The sequence below is a fragment of the Alligator mississippiensis genome, chromosome 1, assembly GCF_030867095.1.
Source record: "Alligator mississippiensis isolate rAllMis1 chromosome 1, rAllMis1, whole genome shotgun sequence".
NCBI lineage: Eukaryota > Metazoa > Chordata > Crocodylia > Alligatoridae > Alligator > Alligator mississippiensis.
This window is the reverse complement of record NC_081824.1, coordinates 437607992-437622747: the sequence shown is the minus strand read 5'-3', so window position 1 is coordinate 437622747 and position 14756 is coordinate 437607992. Positions and strand designations below refer to the sequence as shown.

The 14756-nt window shown below is 36.8% G+C and overlaps 1 protein-coding gene across 1 annotated transcript in view; it reads right to left on the bottom strand.

Annotated features, from left to right (window-relative positions):
- Positions 1 to 14756, bottom strand: part of CWF19L2 (CWF19 like cell cycle control factor 2) — a 173413-nt gene that overhangs the window by 111308 nt on the left and 47349 nt on the right. The window contains exons 7-10 of the mRNA XM_014600714.3: positions 13430 to 13545; positions 11013 to 11716; positions 4407 to 4503; positions 1911 to 2000 (exon numbers count right to left, since the gene is read on the bottom strand). Of these exons, the coding sequence (XP_014456200.1) occupies positions 1911 to 2000; positions 4407 to 4503; positions 11013 to 11716; positions 13430 to 13545 (1007 nt within the window). The remainder of the gene's footprint in view (positions 1 to 1910; positions 2001 to 4406; positions 4504 to 11012; positions 11717 to 13429; positions 13546 to 14756) is intronic.

Here is a 14756-nt window from a genome sequence, read left to right as displayed (position 1 = left end):
ATCAATTTCTTCCACTAATAAGTAACAGCAGCAGAGAGAGATAATATCCTGGACAAATTCCATATTGACCACAACAACCTTTCAGCTGGAGGTTCTAATAAATGGAGCCCCCTCCTCACAAGATTTTTAAAAAAACCTTGAAAATAACTGTGTTAACTAGCATTCCCTTATCAATAAAAGACAGACTCTGATATGCAAGTTTTCCCCTCACGTATCCTGGAGGCTACAGTAAAATCCACTACAGGCATACTCTGTTCCTCACTGCAATATAATTCTTTATAGTAAAACTCAGTAGCGTCTGAAAAATGATATATAAAATGCCAGTGGGAATTCTGTATCTACATAGAAAAACACATTTTCCATTTAAAATCTGTAATTTGTAGTTGAATATGAATGCAAAATGAAAAGGATTCCCATATCAAATGCTAATTATACAATTAAGAAATAATGATTAGGAAGTATAAAAGCATTTCTTTTTATGAGACCTTAAAGTGTAATTGACAATCTCCAAAACTACTTTGCAAATGACTTTTGCTTATGAATTAGACTATGCATTACAGTTTCATAAAGCTTACTTTTTACCAAACAGCATGATGATGTTTTCATATCTAAACTAATTCTACAAGTAATCCTAATTTTAGGTTGTATTTCATTGTTTTTGGAAACAGAAGAGAAAATGTGTAGTTTTCTATTGGAAATGTGAGCTCAAATGCTACCAATCTTTATCAAAAGTGATAAAACACTATATCCACCAAAGCTGAAAGAGTATTTAGGGTACTAACAAATGACTGAATTAAGCAGGAAATAAAAAAAAATTTAAGGATAAGGTAATATTTAAGGATAAGTAAAATTTTAAGTAAATTATGGCTCAGTTAAATAAGTAAGTACTTTGGGGAGAAATATAATATAGTTCTTCATTATTCTAAGGTATTCTTGTCACTTAAAATATGCACTTCTGCTAATAGTAATAAATATTACTAATACACTCTGGTAAAATGGAAGTATTTAGTATTTGTTTTTTGTCTTAGCATTTGTTTTTCCTTAGTACATCAGCATGCACAATTACAATACTTATTAGTTTTTACTTATTATATGTTTCCTCCCAGTCATCTAATGAAAAAAACAAAGTCCTTAAAATATAATCTATGCATCATATTTGCTTTAAAAACATATATGCGTCTCTTAGGACCTGGAAGAACTGTTAATTAGCTTAGAAAATAATTAATTAGTTCTACTTTGTAATTCCCTCACTGAAAAACTGTTCAACAAAGATTTCAATTTGTATCAGCTTTATAAAGATGAACTATATGACAATCTACTTACACAGGTTTACTTATTTTGGAGTCTATAAAATGGAATATTGCTCAGACATTATAAATCTGTAATCCTTTCCTCCTTCATTTTTTCAGTTTATATTACCACCAGAAATTCATGGTATAAAATAGTATCCTATCCTGTTCAGGTATAAACAGTCAACTGACACCAATACAGACTAAGTAGAACCGAAAATCTACAGGCAAAATCACTCCAGTGCACAGCTCCCAGTGAATACTATGCATGCTACATGAGCCCTCTATTAAGGACGCTACATAAGCCCTAATTGTTTGAAGTTGACTACTGAATAGAGTATTATGCTACGCATTTCAATGCCACAAGGATCTGGCCATGGTGCTGTTTGTGTGTCTAAGATGCTCCACAGGCTTCAAAGTATATACTGGGACAAATGGCACACAGAAGCTTACTATAGTTAGACTGAATGATGTTCGAGAACTCATTAGGTATCTTGGTTCTTTTATAGACAACCTTTGTAAATTTAAACTCAAAATTGACAAATATCATTACTACTGGTACTATATATCTGTACTGTATATACTGCAACAGCACATAACAGAAAAATATTTTCCCCTTACCTCCTTGTCAGATTTTGATGGAGTCTGTGTTCTACTTTCTTTTAGTTTACGTGCATTTTCAAGCTGGGCTTGGAGTTTGGAAGCTAAATCCTTAAAAAGAAAAGGGGGGGGGGGATAATATTGACTGAGTTGAGTTATTTTGAGCTTTTATTTACAGAACCATGATTACCAAGTGTTCATTTCTCTTGCTGCTGCTTGGTTTAAGAAAAAAAAATCACCAACACCAGTATATAGAAATAATATAATCTCTATTAAATCACATGCATCTGAAGCACAGCACCACACTTTTAAAATAACAAGATAACACATAGCACATTACATTTTCAACAGCACTGTTCAAATATTAACCAATTTATGCTCATAAAATCCTTCAGCAATATGCATAGTTGCCATTTGCAGCCAGAAAAGCAGCCACAGAGACAAGTCTAAACTACCATAATTTAAATGTTTTTCTGCTCCCTTAGCATGCAAGACATACTAAAAATATAATGATGTAAATCTCACAGCTACATCCTCTACTAAATTTACACTCCCTTACACATCATCTTTGAATTTGGTGCTAGAAACTAATTTATACCTTGGATAGGACAGAGATGGGGAAAGAAAGACCTATTTGCACCCTCGTATTCATAGGCAATCCGTAGAGGGAACACCTGGGGGCACCTGCCTCCCCCCCGCCAGGCCCGAGATTGGCTGCCAGCTTCTGCAGGTGATCATCAGTTGCCACTCACAACCCACCCCCCTCCTGCCTTCCCCCCCCCGCTGCCAACACCAACTTCTGCGGGTGGTCACCGCTCGCCACCCCGCCGCTGATGCTGACGCCCACAAATTGTGCCCCCCCCCGTATCAGGAGGCACCAGTCGCTCATGCTCCTGTTAGTTGCTTTTCTAGTTCTAGCCTCTCTTGTCATGATGTAAAATGTTGTAATTAATATTACCTTAGAGTCAATGGGCCAAATTCAGTGGTGGAATGCATAAGAATTTACATTACAGGTTGATAAGCAGACTTGAATCCAACGAGGCCTAAAATAGTAAAATATATATTCTTGCTGCCCAGAAATCATAGATTTCACCTACACAACTTAAGACTCGCACAGAATCATGTCTCCATTTGCACCACAGAAGTAAGGTGCCTTACTCCCTGTCACACAGCAAACTAGGAAAGCTGAGCGAAATACATCACATTTTAAATCTGGACAAAGAATTATACAACTTTTTTGTTGTGTAAAAAGTTAATTTAATTTTCATCTGTTTTAAAATGAGAGTATGGGTCTCACATTTCCAATCTTACACTATAACAATTAAATCAAATGAAGAAGCAAATAGCAAGATTATGATTTTGACTGCTGCTATCGAATTGTGTTAAACAATTTTAAAAGGGAAAATGTCACATACATCATCTGTACTTAGCAGAATGCTTTTACTAGGGATATTCTTTTCTGTTACTTAAAAAAGTATATTACATTGTTACATTAATCTACATTCTTATTATTAAAAGTATCATCTATGATTACTCCCTAAACATATCTAGATCCTTTGTCAGTTTGATTCTTTTATAAATGTTACAGCAGTCGGGGTCTACTCAGTTCCATCAATTCCAGAGGTTTTCACTTCAAGCATACAGGGCTGCAATGGACCTCCTTGATTCACTAAGGCCAAGCTCTGCTATTGCAGCCAAGCACACCTGTTCACAGAGTTTTTTATTATGCTTTTTAAAATATGAGTGGTTTTTCCAAGCATGCATGGAGAAAAACATTAAAAATCAGGAAGATAAAATGCACCAAAATTGACAGGGAAACTGAGTACCTAAAATGCCTTTCAGTTCTTTTTTTTAAAGCTGACTACATCTCATCCACTCAAGACACAATGATTGATTGGCAAAGTAAAATGGGAACCTGACACATTTTAGATCAGATCTGGTTGAAACCTTTAGGCACTACCACAATGCAAATTCCCCCTCCATCTTTGTCATGGCAGATGAAGACAAGTGGACAGTGGTTTCCTATTGAACAGGAAAAAGTGGAAACTGCAATATTTTCCTGCCAGTGCCAAAATGAAGACAGATGACATCCTGACTTCTCTGGGACCATGTTATCACCCCAGTACTCAATAACCATTGTCCATTCTACACTGCATTTTAGGATTTCGTGCTCTCCCCCTACCAGGGGGATGTGCCTCTTGAGACTGAGATTCTCAACAACTGCAGGTTTAGCATCACTTTCTGACACAAACCTACAAGAGCTGCTTCATACCTGTTCCCTGTTTTCTAAAGGCTTTTGGGGGTGAATCTCCTACACTACCTAATTGGCCATCACCATTTTTAGAAGTCACAAAGAAGGTTGCACCTAAATCTCGGGCTTAATTAAGAGCCTTTCATACAATTCACAATTTGTCTGTTCTTCCAGCCTCTCTTTTTCACTATGAGCCACAGCATGTAGCTCATAGTGCTGGCAAAAGCAACGACAGCAACACGTTAGGGCAAACTTACAAACCTTACCATGTTTCCCATCAGTTCTGCTTTCAAAATTCTGGCTCCCAGCCTGTTCATCTCCTCCTCACTAAGGACTTGGGGAGTCTCATCCTTTGGCATATGTCTGGTAAAATACAAGCAGCATTCAGTGCATAGGAAACAAAAGAACAACGTACATACGACATATTATTTGACTGTCATTGGCAAATAAGTCGAAATGCTAAAAAAATGTATTGCTTAAGTACACTTATAGAAATCCTCTATGCAGAGAAATTAAGAATGTTTATAGAAATCTATTCACATTCTAACACAAAATACTTAATAGTCCCAAGCCAGGCTCCCTGACTTAAGACCCTTTCCTCCTCCTTAGTGTCCACCTCAGAACCCAAGAGGAGGAGGAGAGGGGAAATCAAACTTTCCCCAATTGTTCCAATTTGGGAGATACGTCATTTCTTTCTTTCTAAAGCTTTGAGTTGTTCTTAAATTTAATCTGCGCTTAGGACAAGCTTTGTTTACCAAAATATTTTAGCTTGTACTAAAAAGTTGCACTGAAAGTTCATTGGTCCTAACCAGGGATAGATCCAAGGAGGGTGCAGTGGTGCAATTGCACCCCACTTTGATTCCTGTTCCACCCAGAGTTTAAAACTAAATGCCTGACAGTGGTAGCAGTACTTCTATTCAGACAGTGCTGATGGAGCCAATTGATTTCATGCCTCATTATAATCTATCCGATTCCTGTTAATCTCAATTTACTCCATATTTGTCAACAAGCCTCTCTCCTTTGTAATGGTCTTGATGTTCAATTAATCAAAATATCCTTTCTTCTAGAATTTTTCTGTCTGTTAGTCATTCCTGGTAATCTCAATCTTCCAATTCACAGCTCTTCAGACTGTTTTTTGGTTCTACCTAAAAACAAACTCAGATGTGGTAACAGTAACTAATATGAACATTAACTCAGGTGTGCCAATGACTGACAGTGAAGTGTTGAATTCTCTGTCGAGATGCTTAAGAAAGTTAGATTTTGTTTTACAAGTCTGACAGAAGTGAAGGAGGGTTGAATAGGTTCAAGGGATAAACAAAGCAGTTAACCTACTATAGGACATTAGGGGTGCTTGCAGATGTGCAGAGAGGCTGCCCCAACGTGCTGTAAATACAGCACATCAGAGCAGACTCGATTAATCAAGTCTGCTGGAGCATGCTAATTAGTGCGCTCCAGCAGCCTCCGTGGCTCATGTTTCAGCATCCCCATGCTTCAAAATGGCATGTATCAGCATCCTCGTGCTTCAACCGAGTTTCGGTTGAGACCATACTTAAAATACAATCCAGTCTCTGTATGATTTTTTGTTGCACTTCCGTTTGCTAATCTATAAAATGAAATTAATGTCTAACTACTACAGAGAGCCACATTAAAAATAATTGGTATTCACTTTATGATTTAAGTATTAAGAGTGCTACACATAAGAGTGTATGACAAAAGTGTTGGATAGTTAGGAATTACCTGCAATAAGCATATTTGTAACACAAAAGTACTTTATTTATAAACCCCAAGACTTCAAAAAACAAAAACAAAAAAAATACTAAAAGCAGTGTTCAGCACAAAAATTGATTGCTCATCAGGTACTCAAGAATATCTGCCAGGGCAGCTGAATCCATTTCTCAGTTATTTAAATAAGGCCACAGAGAATCCAGTTGTTGTTGTTTTTTAATTGGAGAACGCTATTTTAATGGACACCCATTTCATGTTCCAATTAAAATGGTTCATTTCTACTTGAAACAGAGATTGTGTTATACATCCACATTTAAACATGCATTCATATAATCAGAAACAGCTTCATAGTGAGAGAGGAATTAATTTCCTACCCCAAGCATACTAACATTTCACTTTGTTTCTAGCTGTTGCATGCATTCTATTTAAAGGTTCTCCAAGACAATCTGGTCATAACAGTACTGCCCATGAAGAGGGAAGGGTAATTTGGAAATGGCATCAGAGTATGACATCTTTCAAGCCTTACCTAAAAACAAAATCTTGCTCTTACACTGTTTTTAGGAAATAGGACTAGAATGAGTCTCCTGGGCCATCACACACAGTTCCCTGTATTTACAGGCAAGAAAATCCCCACATGGTTTTCCGCCATGTCTCTTTCTCTCTGAGATCAATCTGTTAGAAAGTTAATCGCATTTTCTAAACTCCAAAAGAACACTTCTTGCTCATTTAAAAAAGTTCTGGCAATAGCACTACTGCATGATTCTTTGCTGTGTTGGTATTTACCAGTGGAACCTTTCTTAAATTAGTGACAGGAGACAGGATTGTAGTTCTACATCCACTAGCAGTATGTAAGAAGTGATCTAACATCATCTTAATTCACTTGCAACAATACTTTCTATACGTCATTAGATATTAAAGATGTCACTGAAAATACATTCATAAATGTTGAGAGAACAAGCTCCATATCTGAGTCTGCAAAAAAACATTGTCTTCAGTGTTACCAATTCAGTTATGACACTGGTCCCTACTCCCGTAATTGAGACATGCATCTCATTGTAATTAAAAATGTACACAATTAAATCCTACAGGGCTTGCAAAATGGGAAAACTCAGGAAATGGTTCTATTGTATGATCTCACTTTATAACCTAGGAGCTCTCAGCACAAACTCCCTGGAAATTCTGCAAATAATTTGTGTTTACATACACAAGGTGACCATCCAATATCCATAAAAAAAACCCAACAGTAAGACTCCCATTGACTTAACTGAGAATGCAGTTTGGCCCCAAGGTCAGAAATAATGCTACTGGCCTACTCCTTGTAAAAACAGAGAAATAACAGGTGGTAAAGTTTTTGTTTCCTACATCCCCTAACCTAGATTCTGAAGAGCAATTAAAACAAACAGTAGGGATATTTCACTAGAGAGAACATGAAATGTTCATTACTTTGTATGTGCTCCCATAATGATTCAAGCAGCAACACCACTGTCTGTATGTTTTCAAACAAACTACCTTTTTCTGAGTTTGTCTTTACTCAGATTCTGATATAGGTAATATTTTCATCCCATTATTAAGTATGATTTTCAGTACATATTATCTTAACTGAATGGACATTTCCTCCGGGGAAATCCTCTGGGCAGACAGTCAGCCAGGAATACAAAGCATGCAACTCTGCACTTTTAATTAACTTGTTTCATAACTGTCCAAAACAGTTTGATATATAGGTCAGAAAAACTCCCCCACTATTCACTGGAAAAGAGAAAACTAATGAGTACACTGTCAGCATGAGACATGGAGACCTGGGTTAGCAACACCTATTAACATCAATGAGTACATGGCAATGAAAAATTTACTCTCGGGGGCACACTAAACAACATTACAAAACTGTTAAAAACTCCAGAAGCAGAAAATTAATCAATGCAGGGCCATAAATAATTTGCAAAAAGTACACCTTATCCCAAAAGCCCACCCCATAAAGTTCTGAAGTTCAACTAGCCCCATTAAAATCAATGGAAAAACAGAATTCTGTCTGAAGTCAATGGGAGGTCAGGGAGTTTTGTATCTCAAATTACAATATGAGAAGACAGTGGAGAAGAGTCGTTACAAAACTGTTCTTGCTCCATAGAACAACTGGCAAATCAGTACAAGCTGAATGACCTGCACTTGCTCATGTTAAGTAACACCTGTCCTGATGAACAAACAGCATTACCTGTAAAATTAACAGGTTGCTAAATTCACCTTTAAAAAAAATCAAATTCAATATTTTATAGAGGACAAGTATGCATTTAGGTGCACCTAGAAATGGTGCTTCTCTTTGTTCACAAAGAATTAAGGATTGTGTCTTAAAGACGTGATACCTTCAGACACATAAGGTTCTGAGGATGTGTGTCCACTATGAACTAAATATAGACTTCGTTACAGTCTGTGGTCACAGAAGTATAAAAAGGTTCAGCTAACTGATAAATACAAAGTAGTGAAAAGGAATACCTTTGGGCAAAGTTTGGAAAACAAAAGATAATTGCATTAGGATACTTTTCATGTACTAAAAGCTCAAGTCCATAAAGCCTTGTTTGCAGACCAAATAAATAAGTCTTCTCATTGAAAAAAAGGAGGGCGAGAGAGAACTAGAGACCAGATTCTACAAAGGGACTTTTCATTGTGGACAGATAAATCTATGTAAATGTTTGAAAGGTCAGGACCTTATGTACTAAACATCCAGAGATGTTGTTCACTTAGGCAAGACCTTTCTCTCTCTTATTAATATTAAATATAAATGTAGAAACTCTTCTTTTACCTAAGAAATTATTAATTTTCACATGCTAATAAGAAATGTTTTTCACTGTCATATTTACACTGCCATTCTTCACTAACATATAAAAATGTATCTATAATTGTTCAATAGTTAACAGGCAGCTAGGCTACAGTGGTTTAGCTTGTATTTCTTTTGCAAATATATATATTTATGAAAACTAGGGTTCTGTATTAATAGACATGGGGAAATAACCACAATAAACTCTCCCCTGAGGCTAGATTCCAAGTGTTCAGTGTCAAAACTAATTTCTAATCGGCTAATAAGAACTGCACATCAGCAACTTAAACAAGACCAGCAGGAGGAAAACAAATCACACTGATTTGTATTTTCATCAATTCACATTTCCATTTCAACTTGTCTCATCAGCCACCTTCTGTGTCCTACTTGCTTTGTACTTTGTTGCTTACCAACTTTTCCCAAACTTATTAAGTTCTGCAAACTTACATATGGTCATTTGGGCCATTACCTTGCAATTTTACTACTAGGAAATATCTTATCTTACTACTTTGAGGAGAATTACTGACAGTAGTAAAGTTAAGTATGTGCATAAGTATTTGCAGGATCAGGGCTATGGCGACTACACAGAAAATGACTGCCCAAGACCTACACATGGGTACACAGCACTTCTATCTATTCTAATGAACAGACTGTTTTCTTTCATTATGCCACCAAAGACTGAAGGACATATTACTTAATATTTTTCCATCCAGTTCCTATTCATCTTTTCTTCTGTCCACAAAAATATACTTTAAAATAGATTATTTTTCTGCCATTTAAGTTTGAATAGAATCTATTACTTTAACATAAAATTACACCTCTTAAAGCTAGCAAATTTATCCCTGCTATACTGTTACTTTATCTTCCTCAAGTGATTTTGCCATTCACCGCCTCCAAAAACTTACAAGTGGGCTTTGCTTGTTTAAATTAAATTAGAGATGAACTTTTATTCCACAGCCTATCACAAAGGAAAGATGCAGGCTCTACTGTAAACCAGTGTTCAAAGTATAAGTAAAGTAATGCATTGTCATGGGAAATGCTACTGAAAATACACCAAGTACCACAAACTGAAACAAGGCTTGTTTTTCCCTTGAAAATGACAACTTATGATACCAAAGACTCAAAAAGAAAGTGTATTTCAAGATTAAAACTCTTTAAAGACAGGCCACAGTTATGCATTTTCAGAAGACGTAAATACAACCTCTGGCCGTGTCCAGACAAGCGCAGCCATGCAGTATGTAGTGCTGCAAACACATCTGCGGCACCCTACACCACATATTCAGGTGTGCTCTGAGCCTGAATCCCAGGGTCAAAAAAATGTACAGAAAAAAAAAAGTAGGGCGGTACACATAGGGGCAGTGCACACTGCCCAAAACCAGAGTCATACTCTGGCTGCCGGGCAAGCTCTGAGTGGCAGGATCACTCCAGGAGGCCCCCAGGAGCCCAGGTAAGGCCCCCAGGATTACACCAGGAGGCCTCTGAGCTGCAGCCCCAGAAGGCCCTTCAGGAGGCCCCCAGGAGCCCAAGTATGGCTGCCAGCCCCAGCCTCCCCTACCCAACCCAGGGTGACCTGCCGCACATCCAAGGGTGTGTGGCATAGATGATCCGCAAAGACAAGCAGCATCAGCACAAGGTGTGCCACTGCTTATTGTTCCCGGGGAAACAAATGTCCACATTCATGTAGACGCGGCCTCTGAGATTAAAAATGTTCTTAAAAGCTGTGTAACTGTTGTCAAACTCCTCGAACGTCCAATACAAACACTATCTACAATTTTACATTTATATAGCTCCTTTAACTTCAAGGTCCCCAACAAGCCCCAAGAAACTGTATTTATATAAATACACATTTCTCCTCACAACACTGAAATACAAGATTTTCTCAGGTTGCAGTAGTTATTTAGCAACATTTAGCAACACAATTGTTTGGATCAAAAAAGTATACTGACTGATTCCAATTAAAGTGGCATTGAGTACAAATGTACTCGGAATTAAACTACTGAATTTTAAATTCAGCTAGATTTTAGTATTTTCACTCCTATTCATGGTCATTAAAAAACAGTTGCATTTACATAGGTTTTAAGTCTTTCCACAAAGATGGCACCTACCAACCCAGTATGCTCTCTGCTGCTTAACAACTTGCTAGAGTGCTAATTTCCCAAGTGTTAATACCTGTTAAATCATTTTTGGCATACCTGGGTTTTCTTTCAAGAACTAGGAAGACTCAAATATGTTCAGAGATCTGATACCATCACAGCTCGTCGCAGTATGGATATAGTTATATTTATCTTACAAGCTGCCCTGCCAACATAACTGACACTTAGCAAAATAAATTGTAAGATACCCAGAACACGATGCTTTGTTCTCTGACAGTGGCTCTTTCTTCTCTGGGATTTTTCTTAGGTTTTCTTCCAATGACTTTTCTCTTTCACCTTTTGGTGCTTCTTCCCAATTAGCAGCAACTTTTTCCATTTTAACTGGCTTTTGATCTAACACCGATCTCTCAGCACCTTCATGTGTTCTCCTCCAAAGTGGTTTTATTTCAGTGTCTTCACCAGGCTTTCGAAAACTGCTGCTTAAAGAGTTATGAGTTGGTAGTCTGAAAGAGGACTTCTGCAGACCATAGTCTTTATCCCTACTACAAGATGACCAGTTTTCCTCAGAAGGCTTCAAAAATCTACAGTTCAAATCGTTTAGAGCACAACTCTTCTCTTGATTTTGTTTTTGGTCACAACGTTTCACTGCTTTGGAAACATGGTCTCTTAACTCAGAGTCTGTGCTACTATGTCTAGATTCTTGTTCTTCTCTTGACCTGTCCTTTCTGTAACTTCTGTCTTCACGTGAGTATACTTTATATTTCTCTCTTGTGTATCCCTTACACGTATCCATGTCACCTTCATCATGTCCTTCTCTTACAAGTTGGAGTCCTCTTTTTTTCTGCTCATTCTCTGAATAATCATATTTCCCCCATCTTCCTCTTCTATCATTTTCCTTTTTTGATGTGACTTTTTCAGCTTCTTCCATTCTTGACTGAAATATCTCCACTGACTACAAAAAAGAAAGGAAAAATAAGTTATTTTAAAGGTATGCCCATATCAGAGAGAACAACAAAGAATTAACAGATAGAATGCATTGATATCACTGACAAAAGATTCTTTGGGAATGCCAAGCAAGTCTATGTGATATTTATTTCACATAGAAAAATCAAGGACTAACATAATCTATTATCTATGCTGCTTCCTTAAGATATGTTCCATGTGATATTACTAATGGAGTATTAGTAATATCACATGGAACATATCTTAAGAAAGCAGCATAGATAATAGAAAAATCAAGGAATAACACAATCAACACTATTTCTACCCATATGAAAACCCAAAGTCTGATCAGAGTCAAGGAAATGTCAGTATTCTAGAAACTGCCAGATTAGCTCATCACAGCCTTCTCAATGATGCTTTCTAAAAGAACAGAGAAAGAAATCTGAGATAGGTGTAGCAGCTGGCAGCAAGCATAAAAATACCCAGAATCATTGGCTTCTTGATAATGGATTTAAAGTAATTGAGTTTTTCAGAATCTCTGGCTTGTACTGTTATCGCTTCCAACAACTGCCCTTAGTACTTCTCCCCTTACCCTCTCTAGTTAAGTAAAACAGAAATGTAATTTGGAAGCTAAAATCTCAGACAGCATCACTAACTGAAATTTAAATATAAAAGATTCAGCATTTGCTCCATCAAAATATCATGTTTGTGGCTCATGTCAAATATTATCTAACTTTTGTGGTCTACTGCCAAATGATTTTGAAGAAAATGGCATTTTAATCAAGATCAGTTTTGACAACTGCTCATAGCTTTAACATTCATGGTAAACCTGGACTGAGCAGAGTACAAGTGAATGGGAAACAACCTACACATTAAAACGTAACTTATCACATAACGTTCCAACTTGCAATATGGCATCACCACTAAGAACTGTGTATGTATGCTTGCATAAAGTTGAGAGAAATCTTTGTTACACATATATTAAAATTTTGGAAAGTGATCAGATCCTATGATGATGATAGTCATGTAAGAACTTCACCAGAGATAAAAATAGGCAGAAGCATCTAACAAAATAGGGTGTTACCTATAAAAGCTTGCAGTGTTGCCTATAAAAACTCATGCCATCCTGAACCAGTCAGTCTCTAAGATGTCAGCCTGCCCTGCCTTCTGCTTGATGTTTTCAGACTAACTCAACATACCAACTAACTCTGTGCTTAGAAAGAAAGAAAAAACATTTGCAAGATGTTCTAGTATCCCACAGAGGGAAAATATTGAATGCAAAATCTTATAATTAAAAATAAAATCTGATAGCATTAACACTTTCATCACGTGATGGAAGTTTCAAGAACTTGTTTTCTCAAAACCATCATTATATACCCTAGAACAATGGAAACCAAGCTTTTTGGCAGGAGTTCCACAAATCAGCCATTCATTGTCCATGAGTGCCATTCCAATCCCCTCCCCTGTCCAATCTGCTGCTCTGCTTCCTGCTGCCTGATCCGCTTCTCTACCTCCTGATCCCTGCCCCATCTACCATTGTGCTGCCTGTCCCCTCCCTGATCTGCTGTGTGAAGCTTCCTGTGCAACTTCCTATGGCACTTGTGCCACAGGTTGACCATCCCTGCCTTAGGAAGTACAATAAATCTTTATGCCTTTACAGGAAAGTGACTTTTTCCAAATGCATAAAAACTGTGAAGAGGAGATGTCACTTAAATATACTTACACCATATCGTTCAGTAATAATTTCCTCAAAATTGCGATTCTCTCTTTCAGCCTGCTCTTTCATCCTTTGGTATGATTTTTGTAGCCAACTTAAGCCACCATCTTCTACTGCAGTAACTAGAGAACAAAAAAATTACATGCAATTTTTTTTATATTTCTGGTATATGTTGTGTGGGACATGGAACCTCAATTTAGCTCAACCAAACCTATCTTATACACTTTTATAGATTACTTCAGCTTTCTAGTTTCATCTTCTTGTACTTCATTCTCCAGCTTTTTCTTTAAAAAAATAAGCAACATTTTCTTACATTTTTCCTATCCTGTCCTACGTGAAACAGAAAACAGGTAAATCTTTGTCAATACCTGCAGCAAATAATTCTTCTTGAAATTCAGATTAGATTAATTCAAAAATAGGATCAGGGTTTTGATGGAGAATGTTCTTGGTTTCTCCACCAGAGCAGTCAGGAATACATGGAAGTACAAGGATAAATGTAGATGCTGCTCACCTAGAGTGTATGCACAATGTAAAACAAGGAATCATTCAGATTAGTAGTAATTGATGAAACAGAATTAAACTGTTTCACTAGCTGACTGGAAAGGTAGGGAGTTTGCATTGCTTAAAAATGTCATATGTGAACTGAGAGGAACAGAGAATGCACGTGATGGAGCAGGGGTTTAGGTTGTACCCATGTTGGTCTAAGGACATAGGCAGACAAGGTTCTTTGGGTGAATCTGATATCTTTTATTAGATCAACTTAAATAGTTGGAGAAAAAAAATTCTTAGCAAGCTTTCAGATTTAAAAACCCTTCATCAGACATACTAACTGCAGATGCTTCCTCAACCTCACGAAGGGTTTTTAAACCAGAAAGCTTGCTAAGAAATTTTTTTTCCAACTTTTTAAGTTGATCTAATAAAAGATATCAGATTCACCCAAAGAACCTAGTCTGAAATGAAGCAAGTATTCTTGGGACAGGTATTTATACAATCAGTGTTTCATACACAAGGTAATTTGTAGAACAAATGTAAGGGGGACATACCATTCTGAGGATCTTACAACTTAATTTTACATATAAAGCAATGAGCAAGAACAACATACCATGGAAAGGTGAAAGTGCAATATTTACAATGATAAGATTATATAATTTAATTGTTGTGTGCATTTTGATGGTATGGTTTATTTCCTTTAATCTTGCCGATTTTATTATATCTGTATATAATAAGTATGTTTGCAAGATGGAGCAGTACAGGAGTAGTATATTTTATACATTTATGAATTTTCATTTTCTTTTCTTCATTCCCTTTCCTGGTTCTGTTCTTTGCCACATGC